Genomic DNA, 14,863 nt, shown 5'->3' with positions numbered 1-14,863 from the left:
TATTTAATCCATGATGTTGTCAAGCAATTTTTAACTACGAATTATAAGTTTCAGCTCGGTAACTATCACGGTTATGGAAAAAAGTCGATTTAATTGAAAATCGAACTAAACGGTTTTACAGAATGCAGAAAATTTAATTTATCTAAATAAGTTTATTTTCAGGTTGTTTATCAAATGTTACATCGCTGCAATTAGTTTCATGAAAAAATCTACTTGCATGGCTTCACAAAACGCGATCAAAGTTTTAACTTTGACCTTCATTTTCTCGACTACTGTTGATCAGAGAAATGCATGAATCGGACAAATGGACTCAGTTTTTATGTGTCTACCAAATAACAGAGTCAAAATTTGCAAGAAATTTCATTTGCACTTTTTTTGTCCATTTTTACCATTCAGTAATTTGTAAGTGTGACAATTGTGTTGGTTATGTCTTTTAGCAACTCTTCTCTTACACATTAATGAACACACTGGCAAAGATGGGTTTAAACGGGTAAAAATATATTACCTTCAAAAAGAAACTCTGCTGGCTTTAAGTGACATGAATACTGAGCCCATTTATGCGATTTATGCATTTCTTCGATCAACAGTAGTCGAGAAAATGAAGGTCAAAGTTAAAACTTCGATCGCTTTTTGTGCAATTTTGGTAGCAGATTTTTCCGTGAAACTCATTTTAGCAATGTAACATTTAATAAACAATCAGAAAATCAACTTATTTCGATAGATAAAATTTTCTTCTATCTGTAAAATACATTCGTTCGATTTTCAGTTAAATCGACTTTTTTCCATAACTGTGAAAGTTACCGAGCTGAAAATGATTCTCTGTCCATAAAAATTGCTTTGAAACATAATGTACTAAATAATTTTTTCAATTCATTGATAGTTCTCTTGTTTTCGGCCATTTCTCTTAAATTTTCGAGCCGCAATATTTCGAGAATGGAAGCACACACAATCCGCATCCTTCGACTAAACATCAAGTCTGGTTATGGGCAATGTCAAAATATGACTGAAAACCAAAGAAATCATAGCAGATTCCTGCAAAGCTGAATATTCTTTAGCACATCCTAAGTAACTGTTTATCATTGATAGTCAATTATAAAATCTGACAACCTAAATATCACAATGTTATAACTTTTATTGCACTTCCTTGAATTATCTTAAATTTAACTCTATCATAGTCCATGCCAGAATCTAATGTTTAGTCAAAGGATGGTCATTGTTGATACTACCATTTCCGAAATATTGAGGCTCGAAAATCGAAGAGAAATGGCCGAAATCAAGAGAACTATCATCAGATTGAAAAAATTACTTAGTACATGATGTTTTCAAGCAATTTTTATCAACGAATTATGAGTTTCAGCTCGCTAACTCTCACGATTATGGAAAAAAGTCGATTTAACTAAAAATCGAACTAAACTGTTTTACAGAATGCAGAAAATTTCATCTATCGAAATAAGTTGATTTTCTGATTGTTTATTAAATGTTACATTGCTAAAATGAGTTTCACGGAAAAACCTGGTTCCATTATTGTACAAATAGCGATCGAAGTTTTAATTTTGACCTTCATTTTCTCGACTAATGTTGATCAGAGAAATGCAAGAATCGCACGAATAGACTCAGTTCTCATGGTTCTACAAAACAACAGTCAAAAGGAATTCATTTTTAGCCGTTTTTACCCATTTTTGTCATTTAGTGGTATCTAAATGTGACAATCGTGTTGATTGTGTCTTTTCAGTTACAACCATTGTTTTAGTAGTTTGTTTACCCTCTCTAGTTTGCATACGCTATAAGACTTGATATGTAAACTTTAATAGTAAAACTTTAGTAATATTTAAACTGAATGTTCTCGAATTCAAAGATAGTCGCGAATATGGTCATTATTGCTTGTAAGTATTTTACTTTCATTTTGTAAGCGCTTTGTTAATTGAACTTAAAATAATACTGAGTGTCGCTTCATTCAAAGTGTAAAGTGAAATTTCAAGCATTGAACCAAATTAAAATTATGTTAGTCATAAGATATTTTGCTAACATTATTATCTAGTACTGTTTAGAACTAATAGCCAACTTTGCTACGAATTATGTGATTAAGCTGACAAATTTGTATATTCGAGTGAATCAATAAGCTAAATTAAGTTTTCTATGTAAGTGATCAAAGAAATAATTAAGAGATTGATAAGTTGTAAAAATTTTATTGCGATGCTGTACGAAACAGCGTGAATTAAAATTGATCGAAATTGAATCGAAACACTTAAAAACGGTAAACACTAAAACTTGGAGGCCATTAATCAATAGTGATGCTTAGTGAATTTGATTGCTATTTTCAACAGCAATTTCATTCCAGATTTTACTTAATTTAGTTTATATCTAAAAGTATAATTTATCACTTCAAGATCGATTAAACTTGATTTTGAAAATAAAATAGGATAAAGCCAAAAGCATGAAAAACCAACCGGTGGAAACAACCAGTCCAGGCCATATTAAAGGATGAAATGGAGCTCCTTCCTTAATCATTAGGCTTCTCAATGCTTTGGCGGGTTCAGTGAATGGAAGTGAACTCGACAAATAACGGAAATAATATGGTAGAGCTTCAACCGGCCAGAAAACTCCAGAAATAAAGAGCATGTAAAGAAGTGAACCAAGTGCGACAAAAGCCAAATGTTGAATAGCAGGGAAAATGGCAGCGAAAACCATTCCATTCGTTTGGCCCACCAATGTTTGGAGAAGCAATAAAGCCAATCCGATCCAGAAGGAACCATAACATTTGATTTTAAAGACATAAATAACTACAATGAAAACAAAAGCACAATTGAGCGACAAATATGTGAAACGGGCAGCAACTTGAGCAATTAATAGTTGACCAATGGTAATTCCGGTCGAATAGTTACGATCAAACATTTTGTCAGCAACTTCAGCTGCCAAACCTAAAGCTGATAAACCTAAAGAGCAACTGTAAAGGATAACGACCATGAAACCCGGAGCAGCATAATCTTGCAGACCAAAACTTTCTGTGTCACCTAAACTACCATAGATTGGAGTACCGATTTGAAAAGGCAGGGTACGAGCGTAGTATGGCAAGTTAGCTGCAGGAGCTGTTTCATTCATAACATTGAGCAATGACAGTTGGAGGCTGAGTTGAAGTGTGGTCATAGCGAAAGTATCTGTTAAATCTCCATAAACATTTATTGTGCCTCTTTTAATTGTATCATCGTCAATGTCATTGGCACTTAAATAATTGATTCTTTCATGGAATGCTTCTGAGAATCCTCTACTCATATAAACAACACTATCCAATTTTGCGCGTCTTACATCAGTTAAACCAGCATCTAAACTATCGTAAGGAATTATATTTAATGTCTTTGGGTCCAATTTACTTCGCAATAAGTCTGGGTAAAACGGTATCTGATATTTAGTAAACGCTTGATCAAATTCCTCGGGTCTTGCATGGAATAGTCCGTATTCAGGAGTTTCCTCGACAACCCATCCTATTGGTAAATCTTTTGGTGAGTGTCCAAGACAAACGAACAGTAATCCAAGAGAAGTTATTGGGAACATGAAAAGAATCAACAAGAATATGGGTTGTCTCAGAATTTGAACCAAATATCGCTTATAAAGAGTCCATATTGGCCAAAAACGAGAATAAATTGGACGATTATCTTGAGGTGATTTGAAGGGTTCTACTTTATCTAAATGGGAATCATCAACAACAACTGAAGCAATTGATTTACGTTGTTTATTAAATGTTGGTAAACACATGGTGTTGCGACGTTTCTGATTCAAACAAATTTTGTAGAAAACATCTTCCAGATTGTCAGCTGAAAACCGATTGATCAAAGATTCTGGTTCGTCTTCTTCCAGGATTTCTCCTTTTCTCATGAAACCAACCATCTTAGCCTTACGACATTCTTCGATATAATGAGTTGTTACAATGATGGTCATTGATTCTTCACGAGCCATGCTATAAAGAAGTTTCCAGATTCTTTCACACAATAGAGGATCAACACCAACCGTTGGTTCATCGAGAATCACTAGTCGAGGTTTATGGATAATTGTACATGCCAGTGATAAACGTCGCTGTTGTCCACCACTCATATTCTCAATGGGTCGCTTTTTATCTGGAATTTCCAATAAATTTACGAGATCGTTGATCTGTTTGCGTATAACTGGAGCAGGAAGAAAGTACAAATTACCAAAATAGGCTAACATTTCTTCTACTGTTAAATCTGGAATCAGAGCAATATCCTGTGGCATGTAACCTATTCCAGGTCCGGGTACACCACTAACCCGTTCACCTGGTTTAGAGCCGAAAACCCGGACAGTTCCACTATCAGGAGCTGTAAGTCCCGAAATTATTTTAAGTAGCGAAGTTTTACCACACCCGGAAGGTCCAAGTAATCCATAGATGCCACCAGCAGGAACTGATATGGATAAATTATTCAAGACATAAGTAGCCTTATCACCTGATCCATAAGTTAAGCAAAGGTTACGACCACGAATGGCCAATTTAGTTTTAACTGAATCACTTGTTTCACATGTTGTACTGATTGCGATGACTGGATGATTAGGTTGACCAGATGGATTATTGTTAGGATCAAAAGACACCATTACAGTTGGATTTGAAAAAAAGAATTCATAAAAAGTCTAAATAAAAGATGAAATAAAACTAGGAACCAAGACACAACAAAACAAAACAATTTAATGATTTGCCGTCTCTACACGATCTCTAGTTTTTGATAACAAATAAAATTTGAATTTTTGTGGTTTACAGTAAAAAGGACCAACACAAAATTCAAATTGAAACTAGAAGCAACATTCAAAAAAGTCCAAAAAAAGGGTAACGGAAACAAAGGGAAAAGGCAAGATAAAAACACACAGAATTGATTAATGGTGTTTTGTAAATTGATTGTAAATATCCTTAAACATGAAATAATCTAGGTTGATTTATTAATTATGACGATGGTCTAACAAAAGTAAAAACAGTTGAAAGAGAAAGGAGGAAACACAATTAAGTTGATCAACATCTTCATGGACACATGTTGTCTGTTGTGACTAAACAGGACAACTTGCAGCTAGGGTTGAAAACTTAAAATGGTGCCTTAGTTAAACATGGCTAATACCAATGGATCATTTCTTAATTTTCTTTCCTTTCTAAGTGCTTCGATATCAAACTGACCGAACCTCCTAATCATTCCAATCCTTCTCAGTTTGTCAGAAAACCCTTTTTCTTTCCCCAAACATTTTCTTCCACCAAAAACAGAAGTAAATATTTTTCCCTCCTTCGGACTCACTCGCATTACTTTAAGCAAACCTGTCGTCTTCAAATGTATTAGCTGAATAATCAGCTTACTTTCGAAGGACAACAACATCTTTACCTTTCCTCTCTTTACTTCACTCATCTTCTCTGGCCATATTTACGATGATTAAAAAAAAGTAAATGGGCTTGAGGCCATTTTAATCACTCTAACGTGCCCAATGAAAACTAATCAGGAGCCAGCTTCTGAAAGGGGACAAAATATTACCAAACCAAATTCCTAAACCTTTTCCTCAATCCTTTTTCACTTCTGTCCACAGTTAGACTAATTGTGCTTTTTTTCCTCATCCTACCCTTCCAACTATTCACATTCACTCTTCCCTATTTACACTAATTGTTATCCTGACCAACAACCTGCTCAACCTGACCAGACCAGTAGCTGTTAACATCCAGATGTTAACAGTTCAACCGATGCTCGGCTGAAAGGTTTCTGTAGACATCTAGAAAAATCGATCAGCTTAGCCAGGATTAACAATATGTACCAAATTGCATTAAATCATCATCTAATTAACAAGAAATAAAACATTCTAACATTACCAGATGATGAAGAAATCTGAAAGCTCGTTAATTATATGATCATTGGAATAGATAATGAGTATTAACATGTAATATCAGCTAATTACCATCTCGATTCACTTAATCTTGATTCAAATGTTTACTTTAAATCTTTATTTTGTTGATACAAACACCTTTTTCAACCAAAATTTCAATCAAAATATCAACAAAATCAAGTGTTTTCCGACTAACTTTGTCTCTGCGTCATTCATTTCAATTCATCACTTTTCAGAATATTTATTTTCAATAATAATAAGCTACCCAGAAGACTTATTTTATTATGATAAGTGTTATTACTGACAATTGGATAATATTATGACTGAAAAAATCAACTTGTTTCTGGGAAATTTTTAACCAACTTGTAATTACTACTTTGCATCCAAGACAACACCAATGACCATCCAAACAATTTCAATAACAAACATTCATAACCTAATTGCCTTTGACAAAAATAATCGCCTCAATTATGATGATTATTAATCACAATTTATTTTGATTTACCTTCCTTTGGGCCTGGAAAGATTGTAATTCCATCATGAAAAATGAATACAATCAAATCACTTTCAACTTTACATTCAAGGGTAAGACAAGGTTACTTTCAACTAAATTTGTCTAAAAAGTTAACAACTGATTATTAGATGGTAACAATCATCATTTCAATTGTTACAAGTAATCTTGTCTTATTCAACAAACCATTGATACTTCATTAAAGACAAACAATTACTGTGTATCCATGTCTTGATTGTTGCACCCGTTTAAGCTAATGAGTGCCATTAAAAGCTATTAAATACACCGATATATTAAACCGATAGCTTTTAATGTAGTCCAATAAATTTCTTGATTCTTATTAGAATTAGCTTTTAATTGAAACTTTTTTCATTGATATTTATCATTTTAAGGTTACCGATTGAAAGGATTCAATGTAATTGCAATGTTTATTGGTATGTAAATTATGTTCACCATTGAATTACTATTGACAATCAGCCTTCATTTGACTAAACTAATGACAATTGATCAATTTATAATCAATCCTTGGACTTGAATAAGCTAAACCTTTGTAATGCTTAAGGTTTGGACAACAATTACGAATAATCAGAGGATTGATCAAAAATTGAGGAAATGAGTAGCAAGTTGAGGAATGATTGAATAACAATTAACAAATGATGTTGATAGAAATGTATTAATAATAGATTGAGGAAAAATAATTTGGAATCAATTTTGGTTAATTTTTATTTGTTGATCGTACAATTGTCGATGTTAAATTTGTGGACGGTTTGGGTTGCCTGAGAATGAATTGAATGGCCGCAAGCCGTAATTTTGTTTATAATTTGTTGTTTCCATCCAAATGATCAGAAAAAAATTAAAGAGTTGGGCTTTGGATTGTGATGTTGGTGTCCTTCAACAATTGAATAAGCTGATTATTTAGTATGTTGATTGTGTATTACAAATATATGTGTGTTCATAAAAAATGGTTAACATTTGCTTGGTTAAGGCATAAATTATGGCAAAGGCAGTCATCGAGAAGGCTATTAAAGACACTGAGTTGCGTCCGATGTAATGCAATTAGGTTTCATTTATCAAGGAGAAAAATCAACTTTCGTGTTTACATACCAAGTGTAATGATTTATCCTAATCAATGTTAATTATATTCACTATAATAGTGTTGATAATGCATAATTAGTTGCTATTTTTAAAATAACATTTAATTTTGAAAAGGTTACTGATTTGAATGGATTAAGTCGCTCGCTATTAACGCACATTGTGCATTTTACATGTATATTGTATGAAACAGATTTAGGTAAATTGTTTCCAATTCAATATTTTATCATCTAATCTTTCATTAAACCAGTTTACTTGAAACAGTTTGGTTTTGAAATTGTAACTGATTTTATGGATTCAGTTTAGACGGTAAAGTGACCATCTTTTTTCACTATAACTTATTTACACTTGATTATGACTTGTCTCGATTTCTCGTTTAATTCTGGTTTTTAATTTGATCATTTCAACAACATTTACGCAATTTTAAACTAATTATGATCTGGTGAAAATAAATAGCGAAATTCCTAGAGATTTGATGAATTTTTGGTTTATTTATGCGTCAGTTTACGAGGAGGGTTGACTACCAACATGTCAACGGTGAATTATCACAAGCATTTTGTTTTGGGAATAATTTAACAAAGCTATTTATCAGGTAGAGAATAAATTATTAATTATTATGTATCCGTAACAATTAATTTTTTTCATGATCGATTGGACGTTTAGGTTAAAGGTGCGTGTTTTAACAATGAATAAATCATAAACAGAATTCATAAATTTCCTGCCAATAATTGAAAGGGTTTGACTCATTTTTCGAACTAGAAAATACCACAAGTCTTTGATTCACGGAACGGTACCAGAAACCAGAAAATCATTTACCTGGTTTTCAAGACAATATTGTTTCAATTTAGATTTTGAATTCAGAAGACCATCTTTTGCGTGTTTTAAAAGAGATACAAATCTTGTAGTCGAAAGTCTCAAGCTTTTTTCATGCCGAGAACTGATTTCATTGACAAATTACCCAGGCATGATTTTAACAAATATAAAACAATCAAAAAGAGAAGAAATAAACTAAAATACGCATATCAAATTGAATAAGAATGTTATGAAACTTGCTAATACAGTGACAAAAATTGAATTTTGTCGATCGGTATCAGAATTTTAACCTCTGTACTTATAGTATTATACTTGTACACTTAGCATTCAGAATGGTTACATAATTGAAATTAAACGTTTGCAAAACGATCCATGGATTAAAGTCAGCGCTTGAGTCCATTCGTACCGAGATGTAAGATAGCATTTCTCTAGCCACTAAGCTTAGTTTTAAGTGATTTAATGATTTTAATATGTAATGCTAATAGTGACTATCAAATGGTAGAAAATTCATGATTATTTGCAGATAGTTTAACTATTTACAAAACAATGGTAATAAAAGTTTCGCCCATATTTTGCTTTACCCTTTTGATTATTGTCAACTTGAGGCTTCATTTGGCTTATGAACGCCTATGATTTATGTTAAATCATTAAATTAAAAGTCAGGATTTTGCTTGTGTGTTTTTTACTTCAATACTCATATTGATTATTTGTCGCTGCATAATGAATCATTCGAGCAAATTAATGGAATGGGTGACAAATTTTTTTGTTCTCGTCAAGACGTTTCTTATAATTGAACAATGGTCTTATGAAACCGAAGAATATCGAGTTGATTGCAAGTCTATGAACACGTCAAACGCGAATTTCAACAATCGGCACCAGGAAAGATTCATCAAAAAACACATCGAGTCGTTCAGGTTTGCAGCAAAATTAATTCCGAACGATGGATCGAACAGTCGAGTGAACGAAAAACACGAGTGTAAAAGATTGGATAAACACCTTTTTGACGCTTATAAAGGTTCAAATTCTCAGGTGAATGTTCCAATTAAAGTTACGATTTTGGAAAAAATGTCGCCATTCGAAAATTTCGTTCATCTTGAAGATGATATTTACTTTACTGCAAAAGATGTCGTTTTTTACACGTACCAAAGACTAAAAAAGACAATAACTAAACACAAACAGCGATTATTTGTATGTTTTGTCCACCCAAAAGGTAAACCTTTGGCAGTTCATATGTACAATCAATCTAAATTTGATAAAATAACTGAGTTTAAACAACTTGATCGGCTAAAATTTTGGAAATAACATGTTATTTTCATTTTACATGAATTAAATATCATGTGTCATATTTAATAGCACATTTAATGTTCATTTTTTAGAATTACTTTTGTGTTTTTCAGATTTCAAAGCCATGTTCCCGAATTAACCAATCAATACAACTAACTTTGCGCTTATGTTTAATCATCGATTCATTTTCGTTGTTATTAATTGGTGAGAATGTTTTGAATTTGTGTGAATTAGACAGTTATCCGATCATGTTAACAAAGATTTTCATGGGAAGTTAGGCACCTTAAATGCATTATCTTTGATTACATTAATAATTACATCTAGCTGGCTTAGTGGGCATTCTCAATATGTAAGAAAAGAAACTAGTAAATGCATATTTCAGATTATATCCAATCATTAATCAGCTAATCTTTGATTAAACCAGTTTGGGTTTTTGAAATTGTAACTGATTTTATGGATTCAGCTGGAATTGCAAAGTGACCATCCTTTTTTACTTTAAATCGTTTACACTTGATTAGGATTTGTCTCGATTTCTCGTTCAATTCTGGTTTTTAATTTGACCATTTCAACAATATTTTTACGTAATTTTAAACTTATTATAACCTGGTGAAATTAAGCAATGAAATTCTTAGAGATTTAATGTATTTTTGGTTTATTTATGCATCAGTTTACGATGAGATTGCTTTTTCACAAGTCAACATAGGGTTGACTACCAACATGTCAACGGTGAATTATCACAAGCATTTTGTTTTTGGGGATAATTTAACAACAAAGCTATATATTATCAGGTAAAGAGTAAATTATTAATTATTATATATCCATAACAATTAATTTTTTTCATGATCGATTGGACGTTTAGGTTAAAAGTGCATGTTTTAACAATGATGGATGAAATACAGTGAAATTTAGAATGCTTTGGGTAAGTGTGGCTGTTTATGACATTGGCTTCAATCTTCAACCATTGAATAGCTCAGCAAATTTGAGGATTTCCTGCCAATAATTGAAAGGGTTTGATTCATTGTTGAACTAGAAAATACCACAAGTCTTTGATTCTCGGAATGGATTATCATCGTAAATTGTACCAGAAACCAGAAAATCATTTTCCTGGTTCTCGAGACAATATTGTTTCAATCTGGATATGAAAAGATCAAAATAGACAATTAATGTTACAAATCTTTTCTAAGAATCGCATATAAAATTTGCAAATAAAATAATAACATCTTAAGAAAAAATGCAGAAATTATAATAAGAGTTAATATTTCGATGTTTAATTATCAACAATAACCCTTGATCAGCTGTTAATGAGATTGCAACGATGAAGTGTTAAGTGTTGCTTATCCTACTAATTTAGACGGTTAGTTATAGTATTTGATACAATAATTAGATACGGTAACTAACCAATTCAATTCAATAGCTAATTCAATATTTGGGTTGATAACAGTAGATATAATATGATGGGTTTACTTACTCTTCAATTGCTTTAGAGACACAAATACGATTTATATTTGCCTCTAACCTGAGATGAATAATCTCATTTTTGAGCTCTTCCACTGTTGTCATTATCATTTGGTTTGCTTCTATTGGAACAGTTGTGAGCACAGTAAATAGTTGTAAATTTTACTATAAATTAAATTTAATTGTTGGACAGGGATTTGATCAAAAAACGAGACCTTAAAAATTTAACAAACGGAAAGGTTTGAGAGGTGCAAAAAGAACCTTGATCAACATAAGAATCACGCACAATCAATAGAAATTTTATACCTAGCATGATACTTTTCAAGAAATATTTGCAAGATTTAATGAGATAAGCAATAAGATGGCAATTGCAATTACAGGGGTTTTTTTAAAAACATTGATGACGGTCAAGACCATAAATTATGGCAATAAAAGTGCTACAATCACATGACAAGAGTTCTTTTCAATTTTGATTACAAAAAGTAAATAAATATCTCTAAATATCAAGTCAAAGAATGACAATGAAAAAATTTGCTTATTTGATAAAATGGATTTATTTTTTGCTCTCAATATCACTTTATTATTAATTAGCTGGCATTGATTTCCACTTGTTCAAGCCAGGGTTTCAGTAATGATCGAGTAGTTGACCAAAGCTCTTCTTGTTTTGATTCATCATATGAGTACTTGGATGCGCGAACAATGGCACAATCTTCAAAATATTTACCACCAACACCGTCAACTTCAGGTGATAAAGCGGCATACAGAACGGTTTCTGCTCCTTCTTTAGGTGTACGGAAAACCATGGAGGCCAAAGAAGGAAATAATTGAACCCACCAAACATGTTCATAGAGAGCTGTTTTGGCAACACCGGGATGAACACTATTTACTGTAACCAAATCATAAGAACCCTTTTCGTTTAAGTATCGGTGAAGCTTAAAGGTAAACATTATCTGGGCCAATTTTGATTGGGCATAAGCATGGTAAGGAGAGTATAACTTTAATCCGTTTAGATCATCTAGCCGGAGATTCCGAGCATAGTGGGTACTAGATGAAACATTCACTATCCTAGACAGATTTCTAGACTTGAATCCAGTTTCATTGAGGATTGGTAGGAAAGCCCAAATAAGTAAACAATGGCCTAAATAGTTTATAGATAAATGAGATTCAAAGCCATCTTCGGTGAGGGCAAAGGGGGCAAACATGATACCTGTAAAATAAAACAAAATGAGAGTTAAAATGATATAAGGATGTGGATGAATTTATAATTAAAAAGAGACATCAACCTACCAGCATTATTAATAAGTAAATTCAATCCTAGGCCGGATCCTCTGAATTTTTTGATAAACTCTATAACTGAAGTAAGGCTTGACAGTTCAAGATGCCAAATGTCTAGTTTACCACTATAACCATCAACTTGAGGAGAAAGCTTAGCTTTAAGTGCATCAAGCTGAGAACCCGGCTTTGCAGATGATGTGACAATAACATGGTATCCTTTTTTGGTCAAACTTCTAGCTGTTTCCCAGCCAATACCTCGTCCACCACCGGTGATAATACAAACACGTCCTTCTAGACTATTGGTGATGACACTGTCTACATCAAAGGTTTTCACTTTGTTAATGAACCCAAATTTACGGTTCAATTCAATAATGACATAATATGCTCCTAGAAGATACAGACAGATGAAACACCAGAGATTGTAAACATTGTGGATTACATTCTGAAATCCAGATTTCTCCTCTTTCATGATTATGGGCACAGTAAGCTTTAATAACTTCGAACTTCAGGTTATATTAGACCTGAGTTACACAAAAAAAGATAAACAAAACAAAAAAGAAGACTGACACAAGCTAAAAAGCTGAAGAACAGAAAGAGGATGAAAGGATAATCAAGAGAAAGATGAAAGCCATCAATTCACGTTGCTAGGCACAACAAACTCTTGTTGTCATTGTTATAGCTGAAGATTTTGATGATGATGTTAATGAAGATGATGTTGTTTAACTCATTTTAAACATGTTAAACTGGTAAAGTGGATTAACTAGATTCTATTTAGGGTAGGTTATATGTAATATACATTATAAATAGTTGTCTTGATTGTCCTGGTCAAGCATGAATCTCTAGATTCAGGGTCTATCAACAAGCTCCTAACATTAACAAACTGCTATCAATTTTTTTAATTAAAAGTGAAAAATTTTTGATTCTTCAATTTTAAGGCACAGAAAGAACAGAGCTGAGGCGCATAACTCCAGAAATAAATGCAATAAGATCAGTTAAAGATCAGGCTCCAAAGAATCATAAAGATTAGCGCTAACGGGAAAGCAAAACAATTTATCATGTATAACAGCCAGTTAAAGGGTAAATATTTTGTAACTAATTATAAGATATAACTTTATTTACTAAATGATTTCTAAATCTTAATCCTAATTAGACTCTGGAATCTCTAATATCAATATGACTTAACCAAACTCTATCATCGATCTTCAATTCAACCACAATATCGGCACCAATACCACTGACTTTTTTACACTTTTTACATCTTATTTTGCTTTTTCTTACTTTCTCTAGCGTTATAATCCTGATCTCCTGATTCCAATCTGGAATCATCAAATAAAATCATGAGCCATGAAAATTAAATTTTACATCAAAGCTTCATAAAAGCAATTTGGTACTTTAGCATAAATTGTATATAATTTCATGTGTTTTATCAATTACCACAATATGTTGCTTCGATTCAGTTCAACCGAGCTTCAACAGATAAATATTGCACCTTTTATTTATTTATGATTGCGAATTGATTCGCAAAATCCTTCTTTAATAAGATAAATACAGATTGTCCTTAATAAAATTGAAAATTAATTACAACATTACTATGCAAATTGTTTCTAAAATAGCAAAACTATTTAAACTAAAAAACAAATAGCGAAATATTAGTTTAGATATGAAGCAGAAGATGGCAGATCTTTTCTAATTTCAAAATAAAATGAGTGGCGCCTTGCAAGCTATTTTCTAAAGCTTTCACCGAAATAAAACAGCCGATTGCTTCATTTCATTTTGGTTTAACGCGCTTCAAATTCTACTTACATTGTTCCTAATTTTGATTAATCTTGATTTTCTGTCTCGTTTTACTGTGATCAATACCAGAACTTGAATTTCATCATGCCTAAAACTCCATCTAAAGGTAAGCTCAATTGTTATTGCTTTTTTGCCTTTTCATAATTTCCTCTACAATTTTGCCTGGTATTTATTGATCCTAATTTTTTCTTTACTCAATATTTCTGTATATTAATCGATATTTTTCTTCATTTTAGGTTCCAAGAGCAGCGACTCAGGAGATGCCGGAGGCAGTGATGATAAATTCAAATTGAGTAACAATCGTTTCATCTCTATTTCATCATTTCGAGGTCGCTTGAAAGTTGACATAAGAGAATATTACGTCAATGATGAAGGTAAAAGGTTACCTGGAAAGAAAGGTATCAGCTTGTCTTTGGACGAATGGAAGAAACTTAAAGATTACGTTGATGATATTGATGGTGCATTGAAAAAATTGGATTCCGATGCTTCTGAATCAGACGATGAATGATGATACCAAAAGTATGAAGAGCCAATATCTTAAAAGAACTTAAAGATCTTCAGTATAATGCTTTTCTCAAACTGTAAACAAATCATTTCATAAAATTTCAATATCATGTGTCTAATTCAATCTTCTAATTAATGTGCCATTTAATTTGACAATTTGAGCAATTCTTGCAAGTATTAAAATGTTTTCGACACATTAACTCTGAAATCGATTCATTTATTTTAGCTTATTCAATAAGCTTTTATCTACAGTAGATGAAAATGTTCTCCAATTTTGTG

The 14,863-nt window shown here is 32.2% G+C and overlaps 4 protein-coding genes across 4 annotated transcripts; 1 reads left to right on the top strand and 3 right to left on the bottom strand.

Moving 5' to 3' along the window:
• Window positions 1-2,166: 2,166 nt before the first annotated feature.
• Window positions 2,167-5,211, bottom strand: LOC107359217 (ABC transporter G family member 20). The gene has a single exon (XM_015925690.3). The coding sequence runs from the start codon at window positions 4,597-4,599 to the stop codon at window positions 2,383-2,385; it is 2,217 nt and encodes a 738-aa protein (XP_015781176.2). The 5' UTR covers window positions 4,600-5,211; the 3' UTR covers window positions 2,167-2,382.
• A 4,973-nt stretch (window positions 5,212-10,184) lies between these two features.
• On the bottom strand, window positions 10,185-11,274 carry LOC149094716 (guanine nucleotide-binding protein G(I)/G(S)/G(O) subunit gamma-5-like). The gene is made up of 2 exons (XM_089265834.1): window positions 11,025-11,274; window positions 10,185-10,688 (listed from the first exon to the last, which is right to left on the bottom strand). Exons 1-2 carry the CDS (start codon window positions 11,120-11,122, stop codon window positions 10,583-10,585), a joined length of 204 nt encoding a protein of 67 aa, XP_089121960.1. The 5' UTR covers window positions 11,123-11,274; the 3' UTR covers window positions 10,185-10,582.
• Window positions 11,275-11,326: 52 nt separating this feature from the next.
• LOC107359240 (polyprenol dehydrogenase) lies at window positions 11,327-12,873 on the bottom strand. The gene is made up of 2 exons (XM_015925716.3): window positions 12,299-12,873; window positions 11,327-12,218 (listed from the first exon to the last, which is right to left on the bottom strand). Exons 1-2 carry the CDS (start codon window positions 12,753-12,755, stop codon window positions 11,599-11,601), a joined length of 1,077 nt encoding a protein of 358 aa, XP_015781202.2. The 5' UTR covers window positions 12,756-12,873; the 3' UTR covers window positions 11,327-11,598.
• A 1,187-nt stretch (window positions 12,874-14,060) lies between these two features.
• Window positions 14,061-14,784, top strand: Ssb-c31a (single stranded-binding protein c31A). Its single transcript, XM_015940137.3, has 2 exons — window positions 14,061-14,186; window positions 14,317-14,784. Exons 1-2 carry the CDS (start codon window positions 14,165-14,167, stop codon window positions 14,586-14,588), a joined length of 294 nt encoding a protein of 97 aa, XP_015795623.1. The 5' UTR covers window positions 14,061-14,164; the 3' UTR covers window positions 14,589-14,784.
• Window positions 14,785-14,863: the final 79 nt, after the last annotated feature.

This window comes from Tetranychus urticae, chromosome 1, assembly GCF_039701765.1.
Source record: "Tetranychus urticae isolate SD_2017Ah chromosome 1, NJAU_TeUrti_SD_1.0, whole genome shotgun sequence".
Lineage (NCBI taxonomy): Eukaryota > Metazoa > Arthropoda > Arachnida > Trombidiformes > Tetranychidae > Tetranychus > Tetranychus urticae.
Note: the sequence above shows the minus strand (reverse complement) of the source record. Positions and strands in the feature narration are given on the sequence as shown.